The sequence below is a fragment of the Balaenoptera borealis genome (genome assembly GCF_965194805.1).
Source record: "Balaenoptera borealis genome assembly, chromosome: 21".
NCBI lineage: Eukaryota > Metazoa > Chordata > Mammalia > Artiodactyla > Balaenopteridae > Balaenoptera > Balaenoptera borealis.
Genome location: NC_138880.1, coordinates 15216060 through 15239024, shown reverse-complemented (window position 1 = coordinate 15239024; position 22965 = coordinate 15216060). Strand labels below are relative to the sequence as shown.

Sequence of the window (22965 nt, the reverse complement as noted above, 5' to 3'; positions counted from 1 at the left end):
TCTCACTAAACCAACACCTGCCTCTGTGTCAGAGCCAGGTTCAGAGCTCTGGCTCACCTCTCCATCTCACAGAGCCCCTGATAAATATTCAAGTGAATCAATCAACCCTGCTATGTCATGGAATCACTGTGGCTTCTGACAGTAAAAGAGACTGCTAAACTGTCAGGACAGAGAGAATCATGGTGGGGTGGGGGGGTTCTGCATGGAGCAGTCAAGGTCAGTGAGGGCGAGTTTTCCCAGAGGGAAGAGGCCAACGCGGGTAGTAGTGCAGATGGACTCACTGTGTGAAAATCAGAATTCTTAAATGAGTGATAGAGACTTTGAGCTAGTGAAATCTGAATATATAAATGTGACCTCATCCAGAACCTCCCAGCTAGTGAGGCTTGTATGACAACACATTTATACAACACTCTCCCACCCCGACTCCTATCCCGGGTGGAATTCTGTAATGGAAATAGCATACATTTTGGAACAGACCCGCATTCAAATTCTGCTCTCTCTCCTGGCTGGCTGCTCAACCGCAAGAAATTACTTATGTGAGCCTCAGACTCCTCATCTGAAAAATGGAGTAACAGTAATTATCCCACAGATTACATAAAGCACCTGACAAAGTGCCTGACACAGAGCAGAGCTCAAAAAATGTTAACTCCTCAATCTGCAATCTGGATTTCCTTACCCACTCCTTTTCAAACCTCTTCTTCCTTTAGTTACACTCTTAACTGCCTCATCAGGAGAACACATGCAATCACTTATAGCACCAATCCTCTATGCATTTGACTGGAAACAAAAAATCACACACTGACTTGTGGATTGTCTTCTATCACTGTACTGAGAGCTCTTGTATACTGAATACATGAAAAGTTGAAGGATTTATTAAACTTGTTTCCCAGCCTAAATGGAAACGCCTTTTGGGATAGGAACCTTACCTTCTGCTTCTTTCCGTCCTCCAGCACTGAATTCCACAGTCAAATGCGCAGATCTGATATGCACTTTCCAGATCTTCATGACCACAACTGTTCAAAGAGTAGATACTATCTTTACCCTATGTCCCAGCCAGCCCATAGGACACCCTCTCTCATCATCTTCCTCCAAGTTCTGCTTTTCCCCATTTCCCAATGACAGGGAAAAGAAGTGGTTGCTTCCTGAGTATTCTGCATCCCTCCAAGCAACCTCTGCTCAAATGCAGCCCATCTGTGCATTGCTGACACTATGAATCTGTTTAAATTCTGATGATTCACTATGCTGATTGAACTAGGTTTTACTCTTTTTTTTTATTAAGGTTTTTATGTGCTTTATCTTTTGACAGAATTCAAAGTATTATGAAGAGATATAACATCTTTAAATCATCATATTATTTATGTTAAGACCGTGGCAGGGAATGCAAATTTCTTCACCCAACCTAATCTCCCCTTTTCCTTTAGTAAGAGATCCCAAATTTTTAGTTGGTGCATTGCAGTCCAGTTAAAAGATGACATTTCCTATTCTCATGAACAGTTGACTGAGTCAGATGTTGGGGTATTTGCCATAGAGGTGTGAGAATACTGTGCAGCATTTCTGGGTGAAGTCTCCTTATTAAGTGTTTATGTGTTTATTCTTCCTCATCTGTTGCCAGCCTGGAACATAGATGAGATGGCTGGAGCACCAGTTACCTTCCTAGACCATGAATACCAGGCCCACACTTTAGAGATTATAGAGCTGACAGCCAGAAGGAGATTGAGTTCTTAAAGAATTTGGGACACCTGGCCACGCCAACCCCCAAACTGTCTAGTATTTGTAAAATCCCTTTGCAAGAGAAAGCAGCTAACTATTATATGCACTTGAACTTAATTTGAACTAATACAAGGTACAGTTAAATTATGCTTCTTGCATATTCAATTCACATAAATGAAGTTTAATCACACATAATTATTGCACTGATTCCATGATGATCAAATAGTTTACAGTCTACTAATTGCACTGAACTACTGGCTGAATGTAGCATTTGGATTTGTAATGCAAAATTAAAAACATGTTAAGATGCTTAAGGAAGTGTAGCTGGTCCAAAAAGCCAATTTTAGACAGCAGTAAATAGCCCTAAGCCTCTCTGGGCACCAAACATTACCACATAAGGAAAACATATGCAAAAAAGCATCATAATCTAGTTAAAGTATTGCTGTTGGTTTTATGGATTTTACTAGCTATTTTTATTTGTCTTAAGTTTTAAGTAGATTTTAGGCATATTTATTGTGCTAGAAAATTTTTATCACTAGTGAGAAATAAAGTCTCTGTCCTAGAAACACATATATGTAATTTTTGGTCTTTGCTTTTTGTCAGAAAATGAGTGGGAGAGAAACAGACAATATGAGATTAAGGGAATATTGAAGGGAATGAAGTGGAAGGTCATGATACTGGTCACTGGGAAACAGGGAAAAGCAGAACTTGGAGGAAGATGATGAGAGAGGGTGTCCTGTGGGTTGGCTGGGACATAGGGTAGAGATAGTATCTACTATTTGAATAATGGACTTCTGTTTACAAAGCCCATGAGTTATCTCACTCAGAGATAGGGGTAGGAACACAGGGAGGGTTGGCCAGGGGTTACAGGTAAGAGAAGGGATGGCTATAAAGGAATTTTAGGAGGCATTCTTTGGGATGATAGAAAAGAGAAAGTCTCTGCATTCCAACTGCCTGAGATAACCAAGGTTGGCCATAGAGTTGGGCATGTATATAAATATCAGGGAATGATTCCGATTTTGACCTCATACTTATGCTTTTCTGGAGACTCTCTTTATGAAAAATACAAAATTAAGTTCAGAGTTTTGAACAAGATCTCTGCAAGTGAGAGCTTCTGAGCCTTAGCCATGCCGTAAATCCAACTCTGATCATTTATCTATACTTTCAAAACAATCAAAACAGGGACCATACTATACAGACTGTTAGTAAACTTTTTCCCCTCAACTATAAGTCTCGAGTATCCTTCCCTGTCAATACATATGATTCTAGCTCATCTTTTAAGATAATTCTGTGGTTTTTCTAATAGTCATTAGATAGATAGATATTTAAATTATTTCCGTATGTTGATCCTCTCACTGGGGGATGCTTTCCCTAACAACAGAGCCTAGAATATGATAAGCCCTAAATAAAATGTTTGTTGAATTGGTGCCTTGTTCTGAGCACACATGTGTAGTTTCCGGGTTTGACAGGGTTAAAAGACGGTGATCTCTACTCTGAAGCGCCCCCTGGCTGGAGTGGGGAGACAGAGACCAAAGCACCAGTATTCTGTCTCGGAATGCCTGTCCCTCTTCTGTACATCCTCTCTCTCTCTCCCTCTCCCCCTCTTCCTCCCCACGCCCCCACTGGGCTGTCACCACTCAGGGCTTGTAGTGAAGGGTGGGAAACGTCACTGAACACGTCTGTTCAGGAAACACAGTGGTGTTTCAGGAATATGCTCTAGATTTCAAAGCACTTCTAACCTTAAAGGGAAAGTTTCCTGAATATCTTTCCCTGGATTGATGACAGCCAAGTCCCAAATTGGAAAGACAGTGGTAATCGGAGAGGCCTGAGTACATTTAGCTGCTGTGAACCTGAAAAACAAAGAATATTTAAAATGAATAAAAATTTCACAAGATCAAGGAGTGTGGGACTCTAGAAATAAAGTTCTCTTTGTACTCTTATATGAGAGAATGGATGGTGAATATATCGACTTTAGCTGGGCCAAAAGACATAGTTCATTTGTGATTAGAGACATTCTCTGGAAACAATAAACGGACTGAAAGTACCAGCTGAAGAAACAATAGGTTCAAAACCTATCATCCCAGAATAATGCATGGAGTTTTGGTCCTTTTTTTTTTTTTTTTTTTTTTTTTTTTAGTTTTTTTTTTTTTTTAGTTTTGGTCCTTTTAATGAGAAAATGTGTATGCTCATTTCCTTGAATAAATCTCTACATCATTCATGAAAGACAGTGGAATATTAAGCCTAGCAATTTCTCTTACTTCCAGCCTCTGTAGCCTTCTAACCTAAACTAGGACCTCTCTTCTTCATGGATTTAGTGATGTCCCCAGATTCAGGAGAATCTAAGGGACCCAAAGGCAGGTGCTCAGTTTAAAGGACAGAGTTATTGTTCCTTGCTACTTTCTCAGCTTTACACAGGTTTGCCAGGAACAGGGCTCTTGCTTCATTCCCAGCGCCTGAGTGCCTGGCAGGCACAAGTTTCAATAACCAGGTCACATGTCTCTCCCATAGTTTTCTCCAGATCCTTGAGCTATCTCGTCATCTCTTTTTGATATTCCATTTTTCTAGGATGAGGACCTTAGGTGGACATTGTTAGCTCACTAATCTGCTTCTACTTCCTAATAGTACTTACATTATCTCTCTGATATTTACCTCTTTCCCATGCAGTCCGGACATTTCAGGGAAAGCCGAGCCCACCTCTAGCTCAAGAGGTGGACTCTGGTGGGCTTGAGGCCATCAGCCCATTGCAGTCCTCTGGTCAGTTCATCTGTTCAGGGATGTGCCTGTTACTCAAGGTGAATCTCAGTGTCTTTCTTAGAATACAGGGACCGAGGCACTCTATTTTCATTGGAAATAAGCCAGAAAACATTTAGCTCCCATCGCAGCTGGCAAAAACTAGTTAAATATTTGCCAGTGTTCCCTTTTTTTCCTGGGCACACAGCTCACTACATTTTCCAGCCTCCTTGGCCATATGACTGAGTTCTAGCCAATGGAATGTGGGCCAAATCGATGTCTCCCCTTTCAAGCCTGCCTCTTCTCTAGTGATCTTCCTTTTTCTTTCCCCATCTGCTGGTTGAGTGGAGAACCACAATGGAGAGAGAGCCTGGGTAACCATTTGGAGGACAGCGTCTCAGGACGGTTGCTTGACCAGGAACACTGGACCAAACTGCATGGAGAAACAAATTTACATTGTGTGAAATCACCAAAATTTTAAAAAATATTTTATTTTTATATATTTATTTATTTATTTAGGCTGCGCTGGGTCTTAGTTGTGGCATGCAGGATCTTCGTTGCGGCACGTGGGATCTTTAGTTGCGGCATGCATGCGGGATCTAGTTCCCCGATCAGGGATCGAACCTGGGCCCCCTGCACTGGGAGCACGGAGTCTTACCCACTGGACCACCAGGGAAGTCCCGAAATCACCAGAATTTTAAAGTTGTCAGTTACAGTGTTAATCTCTCCTGATTAGTTCACTTCCTTACCTAGGAATCTTCCTTTTCATGGTCCCATAAATCCTCTTTACTGATTAAACATGCTTGCATTGGGTTTTTCTGTTACTACTTAGAACAGGATAACTGATACAGATCCTGCCTTGCACCCCATCTTAGGATTGCATTGTGGCTTTTTGGTTGTGCTGTTAATGCTTATTTGATTCAGTTCATTTCTGGCATTCAATGTCACCCTGCCTAGGGAGAGTGATCTTGTTTGTTAATGGCTTAACTAGTGATTGTGGCTAGATGCTCTACCTATTTTCTCCATTCACTAAAATAACTCTTGTTTTGTTTTGTTTTTTCCACTGCAATTTGCTCTCCATTTAGGGATTGAGGATAATCAGTACTGGCTCTATGCTGCTCCTGGTTAATAACGTAATGCTTCCTAATTACTTACTAAGGGGCTTAGTAGCCAAATAGTTTAACTAACAGCACAAGGTAAGAAAAGATATAAACTTGGACAGGAGCATCGCATCCTTACTTTCATGGGGGTTATATTTCTCCATGACCAGATCCAAGTATCCGCATTCCTTGTTCCCATGACTTCCACAGGGACCAAAAGACCTGGGAGGCAAGTGACAAGGGTCACAGGAACAATAAAGTGGTTTGATTTAGTCCTTTGCAGAGAATTCTCTATTTAGAACAAGCAGCCTCCTGTGTTAACAGCAAAGGCCACACTCATGTTACATCCACATTCATAAACAAACCAGTGTTGAGGAAGTGCCAAATATGACCACAAGCAAGATCTTCTCTTTTTGCCCCAACCTTTCTTTCTCACAATATTTTACTGTCCCAGCCAAGGAAGCCTTCCTTCCTCCATCAGACTAGATATGTTAAACCAGTATCACTCCAACTTTTTTTTAACCTATTAATCCTGCTTCCCATCTTTTCTACCTTCATTTGCATTGACCACTGGAATTACAAAAATGATTAAGCCATAATTTCCTTCCTCAAAGTGCTTACAACCTCATGAAGGAGACAAACACATATTTTAATGAAATGTGGGAGGTGCTGTAATAAAGTTATACACATGGTGCTATGAGGCACAGAAAAGGACCACTTAGCCCAGTATGAAGCTCATAAAGGTTCTCAGGGGGGGAAATGACGCCTAAGCTGAACCACAAAAAGCTGAATTCTACCCAAACATAAACCATGGGCGGAAATGCCAGCATTTGATGGGGGAAGGAAGGCAGGAGAGGCCAGGTCTTAGAAAGAACATCCAAGCATGTCTTTGAATTATTTATTCCTATTAGAATTTAAGTTCCTTGAGTGTAGGAACTTGATCCATCTGGTTCACTGGTGTGTTCAGTGCCTAAAACAGTGCTTGGTACTTAAATGGTGCTAAAAAAGTATTTGTGGAATTGAATGACGCCTGGAAGGAATGGCAAAAGATATGTATCTCAGAGGAATCTCTCCAGCAGGTGTGTGAAGCCGGCAGGGAGACCTGTCATGAGGCTAAGGCCACAGTCCAGGTAGAGAATGGGACCTCCATAGGGCAATGAGAGCAGGGTAAGGAAGAGGGGGCATATTTGAGAAATGTTTACAAAGTAAAATCAGCAGGACTTGGTAACTGGCTGTGGGAGATGAAGGAGAGACCAGGATGACTCTTAGTGATAAAGAATACAGAGCAGGAATAGGAGGAGGAGAAAACAGAAGAAACCTACATGGCTAGGAATCTGCTTTTAACAAAATCTCTCTCCCACCCATGACCCTCTCAGGGACCTCCTAGCCAGGTAATGTTCAAGTCACAGCCATACTGTCATGTTCATTCAAGTGACCTTTGCATAATTTTGGAATTATATAATTTATGATAAGTTAGGATATATTTATATATTCTAAATAATGTGTTATTTAAAAGTGTATGTTAGACCTCAGTGTATCTTTCAGGTCTTCTACTTTGTATTTTCTATATTTTTGACTCCCTATTCTAAATTCTTGATAAGTGTGTAATATATATATATATATATATATATATATATATATATATCTGTGTGGCTGTGTAATTTCAATAACATTGAAATTATAATCTGTGGAAGTTTTATTCTAAAGAAGACATATTTCTCTAACAGCTAGATGAGATAAACTTTTTCTTCTATTGTTATTGATTGTTAGGATGTAGCAAAAGATTATTTTTATTTAAATAGACAATTTGGATGTACTCAATTTGACATGTAAACAAATTTTGGGTTATTAATATTTAGTTCATAAATAACACATTTCTTTATCGTCCATTTTACTTTCTTTGATGTTTACTATTAGTGAGTTATAGTCTTTGTGAATGCCCAGACAGGGGACACAACACCTTTTGATTCCTGACTTTTAAGTAACATTACATATGGTTATATCCTACCTCTACAAGTCATCTATTTATATTTTCCTTTGTTAATTGTTATATTATGTAAGTATGATAGACATATGTAGGAATAAAAATAAATGACAAAATGAACACCTGAGTCTCCTCACCCAGCTTAAGAAATACCAATTAGATTTTTAAATAATTTTCTGATTATTAAAATAATATATATTTGTTGTATTTTAGAAAGTATAAAAAAGACTAAGGAAGAGGGAGAAAAATCATCTATGATGTTATTACCCAAGAGGAACCAATGTAGCATTTGTATAGGTTTCTCTCAAATCTTTTAATGTAGAAAATCATATTGTAGAAACAACTTTGTATCTTGCTTTTTCTTCTTAATATTGGACCATATGTGTTTTCTTCTATTACTGTATCATTAGACATCACTTTTAAAAAGCTACAAAATTTCCATTGTATGACTGAATCATAATTTTTAAGCTGTTCCCTAAATTGTTGGACTTGTAAGTTACTTCCAATTTTTCATTATTATAAAATTTGTTGTGTATCTTTTGCAAAATGACTTTTCTGTACTGTGATGCTGTGTGTACCGGGTGTGTAGTGTGTATTCCATCTTCTCTTGGATAGATTCCACACTCACGGAATCACCAGGCCAAAGGAAGTGAACACTTTGAGGTTCTCAAGACATACTGCCAAATTGCTTCCCCCAAAAGCTCTAGCAATTAGTATATTTGAGAGCACATCTTCCGCAATACTCTTGTAAACACAAAATCTAGTTATTTTCTGTTTTTAAAAAGCACATGGATGAGAAAGTATGAATGGGGCCATATTCTCCAAAGTATCCTTTTATCTTGATTCCATGCCCTGTTGATGATAAATATAAACAAAACTAATTTTTTAAATCATAGAGGAAAATTGTGTCAGTGGAGAAATTAATATTAGATAATTGATAGTGGTGATAATTTGATGGGGAGGAAGGTGGAAATAAGAGTACAAGGATGTAAAGACTTATTAGGCAGTGATTCAAGTCACATGCTTTTGTCCTTAATTGTGTGGCTCACTGCACTTACAGAATTTTATAAAATACAAGACTTTAGGATTACAAAATGCACATGAAGACTTTGCATCTCGAAGGTCACTTTTGATGATGTAGGATTTTTCGCTGGCAACTATTTTCTATTAGCATATTGAAGAGATCATACCACTGGTTCCTGGCTACCATTGTGGTTGTTCAGAAATCAACAAGTCCGGGGCTTCCCTGGTGGCGCAGTAGTTAAGAATCCACCTGCCAATGCAGGGGACACGGGTTCGAGCCCTGGTCCGGGAAGATCCCACATGCCGCGGAGCAACTAAGCCTGTGCGCCACAACTGCTGAGCCTGCGCTCTAGAGCCCACAACCCACAACTACTGAAGCCCGCATGCCACAACTACTGAAGCCCGCGTGCCTAGAGCCCATGCTCCGCAACAAGGGAAGCCACCACAATGAGAAGCCCACGCGCCACAACGAAGAGTAGCCCCCTCTCGCCACAACTAGAGAACGCCGGAGCGCAGCAACGAAAGTCCCAACGCAGCCAAAAATAAATAAATACAATAAATAAATTTATAAAAAAAAAATCAACAAGTCCAACTGTCCTTTCTTCAAAGCTAATCTGACTTTTTCTCTGGCTATTCTTCTTCCCTCTCCCCCTCACCCCTCTATTTTTAGCTTTCTTCAGTTTTACTCTGCTGAATGTAGGTGTGGATTTTAAAATGATCCTTCTTGGTATTAACTTGCCAGTGAGTCAGGGAATAGTATTTTTCATTAGCACTGGAAAAGTTTGTCACTATTTCTTTAAATACTGAATCTTCCCTATTATCTCTTTCCTTGCCTTCTGGGATTTTGATCAAAAACATGTTAGATGGAATAGATATTTGAAAGTATTAAGGAATTATTATAAATATTTAGGTGTGATGATATTGTAGTCATTTTCTTTTTAAGAATTCTTATTGTTAAAGAATGTCTATTTTTAAAACATGCGTTCAACCTTCTCTCTGTCTCTTCCAGGTTTCTTTCCTCTGTTGTTCATATTTTTGACTCCCTGTTGTAAATTCTTGATGATATATATTCTGAGTTATTTTTAGTTCACTAAACTTCTTCTGTTGTATTCTAGTATCCAATCTGCTGCCAAAGATGTCCAAATATATATAATTTATAACAAATACATAGAGTTTATAATAAATATATATAAATTCTGTTTGGTTCCTTAACCAATCTGTCTTATTTCTGTAGTTTTCTGTTTCCTGCAAACATTTTCAATATTGTCATTTATTTTTTTAAACCCAGTAAGCAAAGTGGCTTTATAATCTGAGCCTGAGAATTCTGATATCAGCAGTCTATACAACCTTTTCCTGCTGTCCTGTTTTTGGCTGATTCTCCCTCCTATTGTCTTGCTTTCTTGTGAGCTTGGTTACCTATAATTGCGCATTTGCCACTGACCTTGAAAACTGCCTGTGAGGTTTTCCTGTGGCCTGAGATGAATATGCTTCCTCCTCGGTGTTTTATATTTGCCGGTTAGATTCTTGGAAACTCCACTACTTGGAAACCAAGTCAAACCAAATTTAAGGCTTGACTTTCTCTGACTCCCTCAGATTGTATGTGCCCAAAATGCAAATGCCTGTGAGGACTGGTCTGTGGCCAATTTTCTACGGAATTTTTTTCTTTTCCTTCTTCCTTCTGTTCTGCTCACCTCCAAGTAGCATTTTCTAGTCTCTTGTGGTTGTGATGCAGAAGGGCATATTTAGTTCTGCTTAACTCACACTGATGCCGTTGCACTTTGGGGTTAAAGGCTATAGGGAAAGTCTTCCAGAACTGCCTTCCCTGCTGGACTTGACCTCTGTCCCTCCTACCCGAGCAGGGCTAACAACCTTGGTCAGCTGGGTGCTGTCTTCAATTCCCCCGCGGCATAGGCAGTTTTGACTCCCCACTCCCACCACCCCTTCCAAATATTATTCTGAAAACAGTCTTTTATCCAAAAAACTAGCCAGAGAGTCCCACTTGTCAAGTCTTTTCAACTTTTCAATTTTTTTAACAGGATCCAACTAACCTAACCCTCCATTTTGAGAAACAAGAAGTCTTCTGCTAAAAAATTTTAACTTTGTAATTAGCAAAAAGTAGAATAAGAGATTTTTGCTTTGGGAATCTGACAGTAGAAATGTAGATGAGTGGCAGCTTGACTTTACTAAAGGATAAAATGTTTATGATATGATGCAATGTTTATTATTAATGATTAACAACATAAATAATTTCAATTGGCATCATTAGTCTGTAACACTGTAACACCATATGAAATTCCACCTACAGCTGCCTCCCCTTCTAGACACCTGATACCCAATTGGCAAAAGTGTTTTGAATAATCAAGGACACAGATGGTGTCATCAACTAGTATCTAATCACATAAACTTCGGCTTCCATTTTCTCAGGGCTGAAATAAGAAGGTTGAACTCTGACCTCTGAAATGAGAAGGTCACTTCAGTTCAAAGAGTTATCTGGCTCTTTCAGAGCCAATAATCTGGGCTAACAACATTTCAGCTCTTTTCTCTGGGGAAGGAAGAGAAAGATAGGTTTATCCAGTTACTAGTTTTTTTCCTCTCCTCAGTCCAAAAAAAAAAAAAAAGAAGGAGTTTGTAGCAGCAAACAAAAATAAATCAATACAACAATACAGAAAAATATATTGAGATTTTAAAATGAGAGGAAGAAAAAAGAGATGAAAGCATTACTCCAAAATGTCCTATAGTTGGGTCATGAAATCTATGCAGAACTTCGCAGCATTTGCTAACTTAAGGAAAACATATACTATATTTCGTATATATTTAGTAGTTCATACACTAAACAGAAAGCTCCCACATAAATGAGATTTCTAGTACAGAAAAGACTTCAAGTATATATAGGCATTACTATGTTTTTATTCTGCAGTCACAGTTTTAGCAGATATCCACTGAGTTTAATGCTAATTGAGGTTCTACTACATATTGTCTATTTCAAATAGCATAGAAAAGATAGCACATCTTGCCTGACCCATTGATTGAGCTTGATTTTGGACTTATCACCAATCTCCATAAGAACACCTCACTCAAAGAAAGGATTTGTAATTCCAACCCCCTTAATTTTCAAAGAATATTTCCCTCAAAAGAAAAACCATAAAATTTTAGAACATCCTAAAAGAATTTAAGTTCTGTAATGTGTCTTTCCCATCTACATTCAATCAGGATAAAGGCAGTTAAAAGCAACTCTATTACATGCTGGAAGGGCAGTTCTAATGCATCACAGGATGATCTTGAACCATCTGACATTTTAAGTGCGTTTAAAATTTTGTCTTGATGTTTTGTGACTCCACTGGGCTAGCTACTGTTGCCAAGGCAATATGGGTTACTGCAGGGATACAAAGGGGTTTTTGTTTGTTGTTTTTTAAATATTAACATAACAAACATAGAAAAAGTAAATATAGAGAACAAATTCAGCCCCTTTTCTCTTCAAAATGCATGCAGTACAGATCCTCTGATCATATATCTGATTAAAAAATACAAAGACTCATGAAGTGACTTTCCCAACTGGTATAGAGACCTTCTCCCAATCAGTGGGGCAGCTACCATCAGAGTCCTCTTCTCATTCTTTGTTGTGGATTGAGGCCCCTCTGAAAATGTGGGACATTGATTATACACAATATTAACTACCCACCTCCAACATGTTTATCTCCAAATGGAAAAATCCTTTCTTTATGTAAATAAAGGTGGCTGTAAAGGTCCAGAGTGTTACATTTCAGGGAACTTGTGAAGAGAAGACAGAGAAATGCATGGTGCAAATCATATAAATACATTCAGTTGGGTTGCAAAAGACTCAAATGCAGATGAGAATAAAGATTCCAATTAACCCTTTTTTTTCTCTGTGATTATTCCTTCTAGTCAATATAATCTAAAGCTGTTCAGACACTATGATGGACTCCAATCATCTGATGATGGGATGAATCAAAGCCTCTATTTTCTGGAATACTACATGAAACTTTTCTGGAAACATATAACATCTTTGTTTCCTACTAACTGAAATGCAGTATTTTAAAATCAGAAGTCTACATGCAGATCAAGAAACCCTGTAGTACAAGGCACTTTTTAATCAAAATCTCCCAAAGCAAGGTCTCCTTAAGACAAACCAATGCTTCAAGCAAAATGCCATGTTGCTACCAGAGACCTGGAAATAAATAGGAAGTCTTTTAAGCGCAATTAAAAAACAACTCACAAACCTCAGAGCAACTATTTTTAAATAAATATTTAGAAGCTCAAGGAAAGTGCTTGTCTTACGCTTGGAAGCACACTGGACCCCATCGGCTCCTGCTCCCAATAAATTATGCTGGGAGTGTGTCTGGAAGAATAAACATGCGACTGAGCGCTCACAGGAACGGTATAGGGTTGATGTCCACGAGCACTTTCACATGCTGACACGTGAGCAGACCTTTGGTTCCACTGCAGGCAAGCTCTTCCTATCTGACCATTTAAAAACTATCCAGGATACAACAGCCACTCCTACTGTGGATGGATACTTCCACCCAGTTTTGATGCAGTTTCAGTTTGATCCCGTGAAACCATCAGAACTTCCCACCAGAGATAAATGAGGAGATTCTGGCCTTTATTAGTGTGCACAATTAACGCAGGTGACCTGGCTGTACTTGCCAACCTTCCTGCTATATATATTTTTTTTAAAAATAAATTTATTTATTTATTTATTTTTGGCTGTGTTGGGTCTTCGTTGCTGCGCGCAGGCTTTTCTCTAGTTGCGGCGAGCAGGGGCTCCTCTTCGTTGGGGTGCACGGGTTTCTCATTGCAGTGGCTTCTCTTGTTGCAGAGCACGAGCTCTAGGCACTCGGGCTTCAGTAGTTATGGAGCGTGGGCTCAGTAGTTGTGGCTTGCGGGCTCTAGAGCGCAGGTTCTAGAACGCAGGCTCAGTAGTTGCGGCGCACGGGCTTAGTTGCTCCGAAGTATGTGGAATCTTCCCGGGCCAGGGCTCGAACCCGTGTCCCCTGCATTGGCAGGCGGATTCTTAACCACTGCGCCACCAAGTAAGTCCCCTCCTGCTATTTTTATCCATCTCCCTACATGTGAGCACCTTTGACCTACTCTGAGCTCAGACCTCCTGATCTATTAGAGTGACTTTGTCAGTCTTTCTTTAAAAATGAACAGGCAATAAAACGAATTTAATCTAGAAGCAGCAGCTCAGTAACGGAAATGAAAACATCAGAAGTTATCTAATCACAGCCACAGCCATCCAGGGCTCTGTCTTATCTGCTGGGTAATAAAAATGGGACCTTCCTAAACTTGAAGGGCATCAAATAAAATAAGTAGTAAAGTTGTTGTTGCTTGCCTCTGGCTCTTGGGGGGATTGCTATGCAGTTTAACCAGTGTATACTAACTACAAAACACTGTCATGGGTTTGAAACACCTATGTTCTAGGAAAGTTTTTTGGGGGTGCAGGGGGAAGGTTGTTTCCACATAAAGCAAAAATTGAAACACAAACATCTTTGAGAACAGGGATTGTTAAGAGGGCAGCAGAAGGAAAGAATGGGCAGAAAAGAATATCTCCTTTGAAGTTAGGGTAGTTTTTCCAGAAGAGTAGGGTTCAGTCTCACTTTAAGGAGAACACTTTTAAATACCTTGGACAGCTCAAAACTGCTATTTGGGGAACCAAGAACCAAGTGAGCCAAGAATAGAGCAGTGCTTTATTTTTATTTTTTTTATTATTTCCGATTTTAATAGAATTCATTAGGTTCAGGATAAACTAGTATGATCTCAAAATTCATAGCAATTTCTATTCTTTACGCATTCTTACCTAGTGGCCTTTTCTTTTTTTTTTTTTTTTCACACACACACACTGTATTTTATTTTTACAAGAGATAAATAGACTGACACCAAGCATTGTACATGGAAGAGCAGTGCTTTAAAAATCCTGGCAGAGCAGCAAGAGGATGAAGAGTTGGTTTTGCATAGTTCTGAACACAGGAGTAAAGAAGCAGAGGCACCTCTTCCCAAAAGGCGCCGGAATCCTACGGCATCAATGGATCCGTCGCGGGGGCGGGGCGGGGGGGGTATTTCTCAAAGTCTCCCAGGGCACTCACCCCTCCCTACCCCGCCCCACTACTCCGTCCACCCTTCCTCCCTCCACCTCCAGGACCCGCCCCCCCCCCCCCCGGGGGTGTGCAGCACTTCTTAAGCTCTGGGCCCCGGGGACCACCTCTGCAGCCCGGACTCTTCCGGGAGCTTGTTAAGTTCCGGGGCTGAAAGCCAGGCTTGCACGGCCGCCAGGGGCCACTCGGGCCTGGAGGTCGGGGGGTGGGGTGTGCGTGGGGGAACTAGAGCCTTAAAGGCCACCCACTTCCTTCGAGGGGATGGGGAACGCATCTTCCTCACAGTACTTCTCAGGGGCCAGCCCGCTCCTCACTCGACGGTGATCCATACTCACTGGACGCGGCTCGGACCACCTCCTAACTGTGCCCCTGGACTCCGCCCTAAGGGTCCTCTGGCGTCTGTGACGGCGCGGGTCCCGACCTCTTCAGTCGGCTCAGGCCAGCGCTTCAGGGGTCCCTCCAGTCCCCTCCCCCGTCCCCTCCCCCCCGGCACTTTATCTAGCCGAGGAAGGAGCTCAGAGGAACTTGGCTGAATCAAGGGACCACCTGAGAGCCTATGGATGAGTTTTAAACCCGAGAGCCAATTAAATATTATTGGAACCCACTGTCAGGGCGGGGAAGGGGAGGTTAGGAGGCGGAGAGGCTGAGTCCCACGGCGGCGGGTCCAGCCCCGGAACCCAGCACAGCCCTCCCTCGGCCCTTCCCCGCCGTCAGGACGAGGGGCGCTGCCACCCCAGCCGGGACCCTGCGCCTCCCCGCCCCCGATTCCTCTCAGGACGCGCAAGTCGGCCCCTCCCCACCCACGCCGGGCCGAGCAAGCCGAACGGAAGGCAGGGGCGAGACGAGGGGCCAAAGTTCCCCAGACTAAGACGCCGCGCGCAGCTCTTCCTACACAGCAGCTGCGGCTCCGGGCGAACGCCTGCGCCTCAAAGGTTGGTCTCGCGCCGCAGCCCGGGACGGGTGCAGGGCCCACACCCTCTTACCTGACGCGCGGCCCCGAGGGCGGGCTGGGCTTCCGCCGCCGGGTCCGTCCCCAGGGCGGCGTGGCGGCCGTGGGCGGGGTCGGCGGTCGCGCCGCCCTCCCCGCGGGCTGCGGGGCTGCTCGGCGCCGGCGGAGGGAAGAGACTCCCCAGCCGGGAGTTCGGGCTCCGCGGGCACCGGGTCCACTCCGGGCGGCGGGGGCGGGGCCGCTTGGCCCTCAGTCACTCGGGGCGGGAGGTGGGGGCACCGGGGAGCGGGGTGCCGGCGGGCGGCGGGGAACGGCTTCTCAGCCGAGTTTCCACCTTCTGAGGAAACCCGCGCTCCCCCTGGCCTGGGCGCGAGCGCCCCCTGGAGGCCCCGGCGGAGGGCGCGGTCTGGAGCAGAGTGCGCCGCCTCGCCCCGCCCGGAGAGCGGGTCCCCGGACTTGGGGGCTCCCGCCGCGGGCGGCCGCAGCCCCGCTTCCACGCCTGGCCCCGTCGCTCACCCCGGGCGCCTAGGGACACGTCACCCTGAGGACCTCCTCTCCACTTCGGGGTAAAGCGGGAATATCTGGCAGGCGGTGGGAGCGATGCTTCTTTTCACACACATTATAAGAAACGTCTTGGATGGATGCTCAACTGCCACCAAAACCGGTGAGGATATCGCTCACTTCTGCATCCTCGGTGTCTACAGAGCGCCTGGCATATGGCAGGAGTCTGGTAATTATTTTTATCAAATAAGTGTATGAATAAATGAATGAACGATGCGGCTTTTTTTTTTTTATCCCGTAATGTCTTCCTGAATACATCCACTTCACAAAAAGTATAAGACAGAAATGCTTAGGGACCACCAATGTTTGAAAATAGACACACGCTGACTTATGTAAGGGGTAGCCACTACCACATGTTCTGAAGCACTTTAGAAAGAAAGCGTGGCTTTCCTGTTCCATACTTATTAAAAGTCGAATTCAGACAAATGAGTGCTAGAGGTCTGTATACTGTGCATTGATTGCGTCTGTTCCTGCAACGGTAGATAAACTAGACAGCTACATTCTCTCAGCATAGAGGTATTGTCAGAGTCACAAATTGGACTTCAGAATCCATAAGGTCCAGAAAAGGCTGTCTCTGTCTGACATTAGGATGGCACGGAGGATATTACACACAATGTGGACAGAGATACACGGACATAGGAGGGTCTTCCTCCCCATCCTCTTAAGACACATCTAACAAGACTTCTCTGACAACCTGGAGGGTGCATGGCAAGAAATAAACTCTTTCTGTCTTTGTTCGAATTCTCACTTCCTTTTATGAAAATAGATTCTATTCCGGATAGAACCCTTTCAGATTTCAGATTTACTTGTTCATATTCTATTAATAGTTCTACAGAATTCAGATATATTACTGTTATTTGGCCCATTTACTGATGTAGTATTGACAAGATGTGATTTATGTGCTCAGAATGACACAGCTGGAGGGCTATTTGACTGTAATTACTTAGGGGTTTTATTACCTTCCCTCCAAAGAGAAATGTGCAAATGTGAAAGCACCAATTGTTCCCAATTACTTGAGATACTTTCTGTAAATATCTAACCCCTTCCTGTATTTTTATTAGTTACATTGAAAGGAAAATGATCAGATGATTGTATAGAATTTTAAAGCGAACAATGTGCCTTTAAAATTGCTTAATAAACAAGTGGTGAAAATATCATCAGAGATATTATTGGAATTCAGTTAGGATGGTGTGTCACATCTGTTGGACAATGGAATGGTAAAAAACAAATCAAGTAAGTAAATGCTCACATAGAAAATACAACATAGCATTTTACGAATAACAGCTTATTGCCATAATAAGATATATAAAATTGACTTCATGGATATAAATAGCAAAAGAAAAACCCCAAAGCAAAACTCTTTTTAAATCATTTTTCTCTCCAGACCAAAAAAAAAAAAGCCTAAGAAGTAAAATAAAATAAAATTAGGAATTTACCTATTGGTCTGTGTCCTTCCAATGGACACAAAAATTTTAACATGCATTTGTCTGTAGCAGGCTGTTGACCTGTTTAACTAAGGGGAGGTGTTTGATTTTGTTCATGTAACTTGATGTGAATACAGAAGGGATAGAGCTTTTGAACCTGAAGATATTTCAAACTAAGAAGTAGCAACAAATTTTCAGGTTACTTGTGCTTGTTAGATTGAATTGCTGTGGTACACGGAGCTCACTGGAAGAGCAGTTGGCTAGTTGTCCCCTTCGGACAGTTTGTACCAAGTGGGTGGACATCCTGAAAATATTCAAAAGTATCCTAGAATCTCAGGGTCGCAGAGTACCTTCCATACCTATGAGTAGCCCGCATGTACTTACAAATGGGCTGTTCAGTGACCAAATTGTTTGTTTAATTATTGTATCAAAGCATAATCTAAACAGTGATATAGCATTTGGCCAAGTAATTCATGGTGTTTAGTAATTTATCTACGGGAGACTCGGCCCTGGTAAATAGTCCCCTCTAACCTACTTGATTTTAGGAATTTAGGAATATAACGAGACCATGTGATTATGCACTGGGTTGACTTTACTGTTCTGTCACCCCACCACTTACGTATGCCCTAATTTTTGTTGCACATGTGGGCTTAGGGATTTTACAAATAGAAGAGCCATTGTAGTATTTTCTTCCACCTCAATTCCTTATATTACACATGTAGTGGTTAGAAATAGAACAAATGTGACCATTTGCTGGTAACAGTGCTAGATGATTGGGGAAAAAAAAAAAGATCACCCCTAATCTCTCCTAATTATACACACTTATCTATACAACTTAGATAAATGAAATATTAATATTCCATATGCATCATATGAAACCCATCATTCTTCCCTTACTGTTAACTCCCTGGATAGTTTATATTTCCTGATGCCCATTGTTTGGCTTCTTTCCACTCTGCTTTCCACTTTTTTATTTAGTTGATGTTCAAGAGCCTACTGAAACAGACACACAAGAACTGAATGGAATTTCTCAGGCAGGAATTTCTTATATAAAGTGGCCTCTCACTGAACTATGGTTTTGCTCATCCACCAGACTTACAGAGTGCAGCTGACTCTGTGCAAAGGCTCTGTCAATGGAACCAACCCAAGTGCCAATGCAGGGGCTCATTCATTTACTGAGAGCACCCACTGAGAGGAGATCCTTTTCCCAACACAGTTTAATAAGACATGGTGTTCAAACCTGAGTATTCAAGACAGCTTTTAAAAGAATAAAACATCCTCTGAGAGGTCCAAAGACCCAGTGTAAAAACACTCATATTTTATTCTATAAAAAGATGTTTCAATTGTAAACGATCACTGCAAAAGCAATGGTTTATAAGAGGGAGTGGTTTCTGCAACTGGGCCTTCTATATGGAAATGATGAATATTTGGTTACCCTTTGAGCCCCTCCTATGGTTATTATTTCCCGTCTTGGAGTTTAGGAATTTGTATTATTTTCTATGCCCATTTTCCAAAGAATTGCAGATGTGCTTGGTAGGATAGATACCTGAGAGAAGTGCATAGGCTTAGAACAAAAACAAAAACAGCCTTTATGCTATTAGTACATGGGGAAATTAAAAGTTACCCCCCATAAAAGAATTTATTGTGCTAAAACTATACGAGAAACTCTGAGTGGAACTTTGGTTACCAGGGAAGAGACAAGTTGCTTCTTGGGGAAGGAGTGTCATCACCAAGAATGTAGTGAGAATAAGAGAAGATAAATGATGGCTGATCTAGGAATCTGCAGTTGGGAGTAAGATGAATAAGCCAACTTCCAGACTCTCTCCTGCTCAGGAGTGATATCAGTGTATTGCTCACTTAGTGTAGCTCTAGGGACCACGGAACAGGGTAACATTTTGGAGAAAGGGAATCAAAAGGCTCTATCCTATTGAAGATGCCAAAAGGAGGATTTAAAATAAGTGTTCCATTTGACTATATTTTCAAACGCACTTTCTCAAAAACAAAAGCAGGTCACCTTCTTTAGAAATCATTTACACATATATATTGCAAAAGGCATATATATTTTGTTACCAAAAAAAAAAAAAAGATAATATACAGGAATGCTTGTATATGAAGAGGAAGTAGTTAGAAAGATACATATAAAAATGTTAAGAGTGGTTACCTTTGGAGAGCGGGAATGGGGCTGGGGACTAGTGTGGGAGTGAGTGTTTGCTTCTCACTTTATATATTCCATATTTGAAAAAAAATGTTCACCTGAAGTGGGTATCCTTTTTTCTAATTTGGGGGTTTTTTGTTTGCTTTTTTTCTTGTGCTTGAGACTTAAAAATTGAAGTATACTTGATGTATTTCAATACAAAAGGAATCATTTTTATAATAATTAAACTTCTAAAAGTATTTCTTTGTGTACCTGACCTGTGCAAGAACAGAAGGCAGAAGAGGTGTTAGAACAATGTAAGAGTGACATCACAGTGTCCAAATGTGTTTGGATGCAGAATGTCATTGATAATCATGTTTGGCTAATAAATACTTGTATTAAGATTACTTCTGATTTGTAAGCTTTTAATTACAGATACTAAAAAGGGGCGATAACTAATTGTCAAAAATCAGAAGCAACCAAGATGTCCCTCGATAGGTGAATGGATAAACAAACTATAGAATATCCATACAATGGAATATTATTCAGTGATTAAAAAAAAAAACAAAACTATCAATCCATGAAAGACATGGAAGAACCCTAAATGCACACTGCTAAGTGAAGGAAGCCAATCTGAAAAGGCTACATACCATATAATTCCAACTATATGACATGCTGGGAAAGGTCAGACTATAGTGACACAAAAGATCAGCGGTTGCCAGGGGCTGGGAGAGGGATGAATAGGTGGAGCACAGGGGGTGTTTAGGACAGTGGAACTATTCTGTGTGCTACTGTAATGATCCGTACATGGCATTCATTTGTCAAAACCCATAGAACAGTGCAATACAAAGAGTGAACCTTAATGTAAACTATGGACTCAGTTAATAATAATGTAGCTATATTGATTGATCAATTGTAACAAACCTACTGCACTAATGCAAGATGTTAAGAGGGAAACTGGGGAGGGGAGAAGGGACACATGGAATTCTCTGGACTTTCTGCTCAATTTTTCTGTAAAACTGAAGTTGCCCTTTTAAAAAGTCTATTAATTTTTAAATAACTTAATGTTGGCTTTTAATATTTATGTGTAATAATAAATGGCCAATAATAACATAATTGAAAACTATCATTTCAAAACCAAGCCAGGACTATGATGCCCTAATCATATTTTATAAGGTAAGGCACTGAATGCCCTTCTTCCTTATCTAGTTTGTATATACAGCTATCTGGGGACCGGTCCAGGTCTTGCCTGGATCGGAGCTGGTGCGGACCTGATGCGCCCTCATCCACTGGCACGGCCTTGGCAAGAGCTGGCCTCGGGCGCCCTCCATCGCCAGGATCCCTGTGATTCCCACTAGGGTGCCGGGCACCAGGGGCAGCTCCCACGTGCTGGCAGGTGCCTCTTCTATCTGGTTGGTGATCACTGTGGCCACACGGCCGGGCCCGCGCATCCCACAGCGCCGGCTCCACCTGCCAGCCCAGCGCCGCGTGTGGCCACTGGCCGTGCGCACCACGCCCCGGCACCAGGGATGGCGAAGATGCTGAGCAAGCGGGTCTGCTCTGAGGCCCCCTCTGCGAACGGCGGCCGTGGCTAATAGGGTGCAGGAGCAGGCGGCCCGGGAGGCTGGGAAGCAAGCCCCGCACTGGTTTGTTTCCCTGCCTCCCTGCCCAGCTAACAGCCGCAAACCCGCAGTGCAACAGACGCACTTCGACACCAATCTGGACTTTCAGTCTGTCATTCCTAAAGCCTGGGTGGCAGTGCTTGTGGCCTAAAAATAAACTCCCGCTTCCCTTGGGGGCATTGGGATTTATTCTATTTAAATTGCACAGATTGTTTTCATTCCTCGGGGTTTGAAGCACTGAAGGCTGAAATATGCTTCTTAGCTCTTTGCCTGTATTTGTTTTAGTGATGGAGTCACCCTTGCAGCACACGCCGCTCCCATGGCAACTGCCAAAAAACAAGATCAGACTTCCACCGGAGTGGGGAAAGGAAGCCTCTCAAGAAAGCCAAGAGCTGCTTTCTTCCATGGGTGTGACTCTCCCTTTTAGGGCCTGGTCAGGAAGGGAAGGCCTGGTGAGCAGGACTTGAAGAAAGACCAGCATGACAAGCATGTTTTCATGATGAAGTCCTGCATGGTGCCAACTCAACTGAAAAAAATGTTAAAGTATGCCCTTCTCTTTGGGTTAGAAGGAAATGTTGGAATTAAGAGTTAATGCTTATTTCAAACAGTTACATGAGAGGAAAGTATTGCACCTTAGCTTGTATTCACACAATTGCATGCACTGTCCTTGATATTATAAATAGATAGATATGATATATATAGATAGATATGGCTAGATATATAGATGGATATATACATATACACAGTGCATACAATAAAATGCACATATAATTTATATAATTGTTGCATATAATTATATAACGTTCCATTTATTTTGAAATTTTGTCCTTCTGAGCAGATATTGTTTGGAAAACACTTGCAGCACTTAATATAACACTTTCTTATATTAAATACAGAGTTGAGGTTCAAGAGTCCTTTGGATCTGGCCTGAAAAGCAAGGCTTCATTTCCTTCTAACAGAAGAGTTCTCAACCCTATTAGACCTTGTGCTCACTTTTATCACAAATATTTTGTAATGCCTCCTTAACTGTCCTAAAATGCAATTCATAGGTAATGTCATTTACCTAAAACATAATTTAAAAAAAATCAATACAATGCTCTAACTAAAATATAAAGGAGAAATAAAAGGGAAGTCATTAATAATAATATGGGGAGCTTCCCTGGTGGCACAGTGGTTAAGAATCTGCCTGCCAATGCAGGGGACACGGGTTCGATCCCTGGCCCGGGAAGATCCCACATGCCGTGGAGTAACTAAGCCTGTGCACCACAACTACTGAAGCCCGTGCGCCTAGAGCCCGTGCTCCACAACAAGAGAAGCCACAACAATGAGAAGCCCGGGCACCGCAACAAAGAGTAGCCCCCGCTCGCTGCGACTAGAGAAAGCCCGTGCACAGCAATGAAGACCCAACACAGCCAAAAATAAAAACAAATAAATTTTTTAAAAAAGAATAAATTGTCTAAATAATAATAATAATACAGTACAGGGACATGATGTAGAGTCCCTTGCATGTAGAGTCACATATGAAAGTGACAGCCACAAATGAAGGCTGATATAGGTGTCTCATATTGGCAAGTAAAATATCCCAAATTGGTGATAGCATTTTCTGAAATGACAA

General features: G+C 41.6%; 1 protein-coding gene across 6 annotated transcripts in view; it reads right to left on the bottom strand.

Moving 5' to 3' along the window:
• Window positions 1-15739, bottom strand: part of LOC309619660 (uncharacterized protein) — a 40924-nt gene extending 25185 nt beyond the window's left edge. For 4 of the 6 annotated variants that reach the window (XR_014239113.1, XM_082375099.1, XM_082375098.1 and 1 more), the window contains exons 1-4: window positions 15644-15739; window positions 4360-4873; window positions 3450-3560; window positions 927-1013 (exon numbers count right to left, since the gene is read on the bottom strand). Coding sequence is in view for 3 of the 6 variants with exons in the window: in XM_082375099.1 (XP_082231225.1) it covers window positions 927-1013; window positions 3450-3560; window positions 4360-4370 (209 nt within the window). In the remaining 3 variants the exon portion in view is untranslated. Of the gene's footprint in view, window positions 1-926; window positions 3561-4359; window positions 4874-15643 lie in introns of all 6 variants that reach the window. The other 2 variants (XR_014239112.1, XR_014239114.1) reach the window with 1 other exon arrangement.
• Window positions 15740-22965: the final 7226 nt, after the last annotated feature.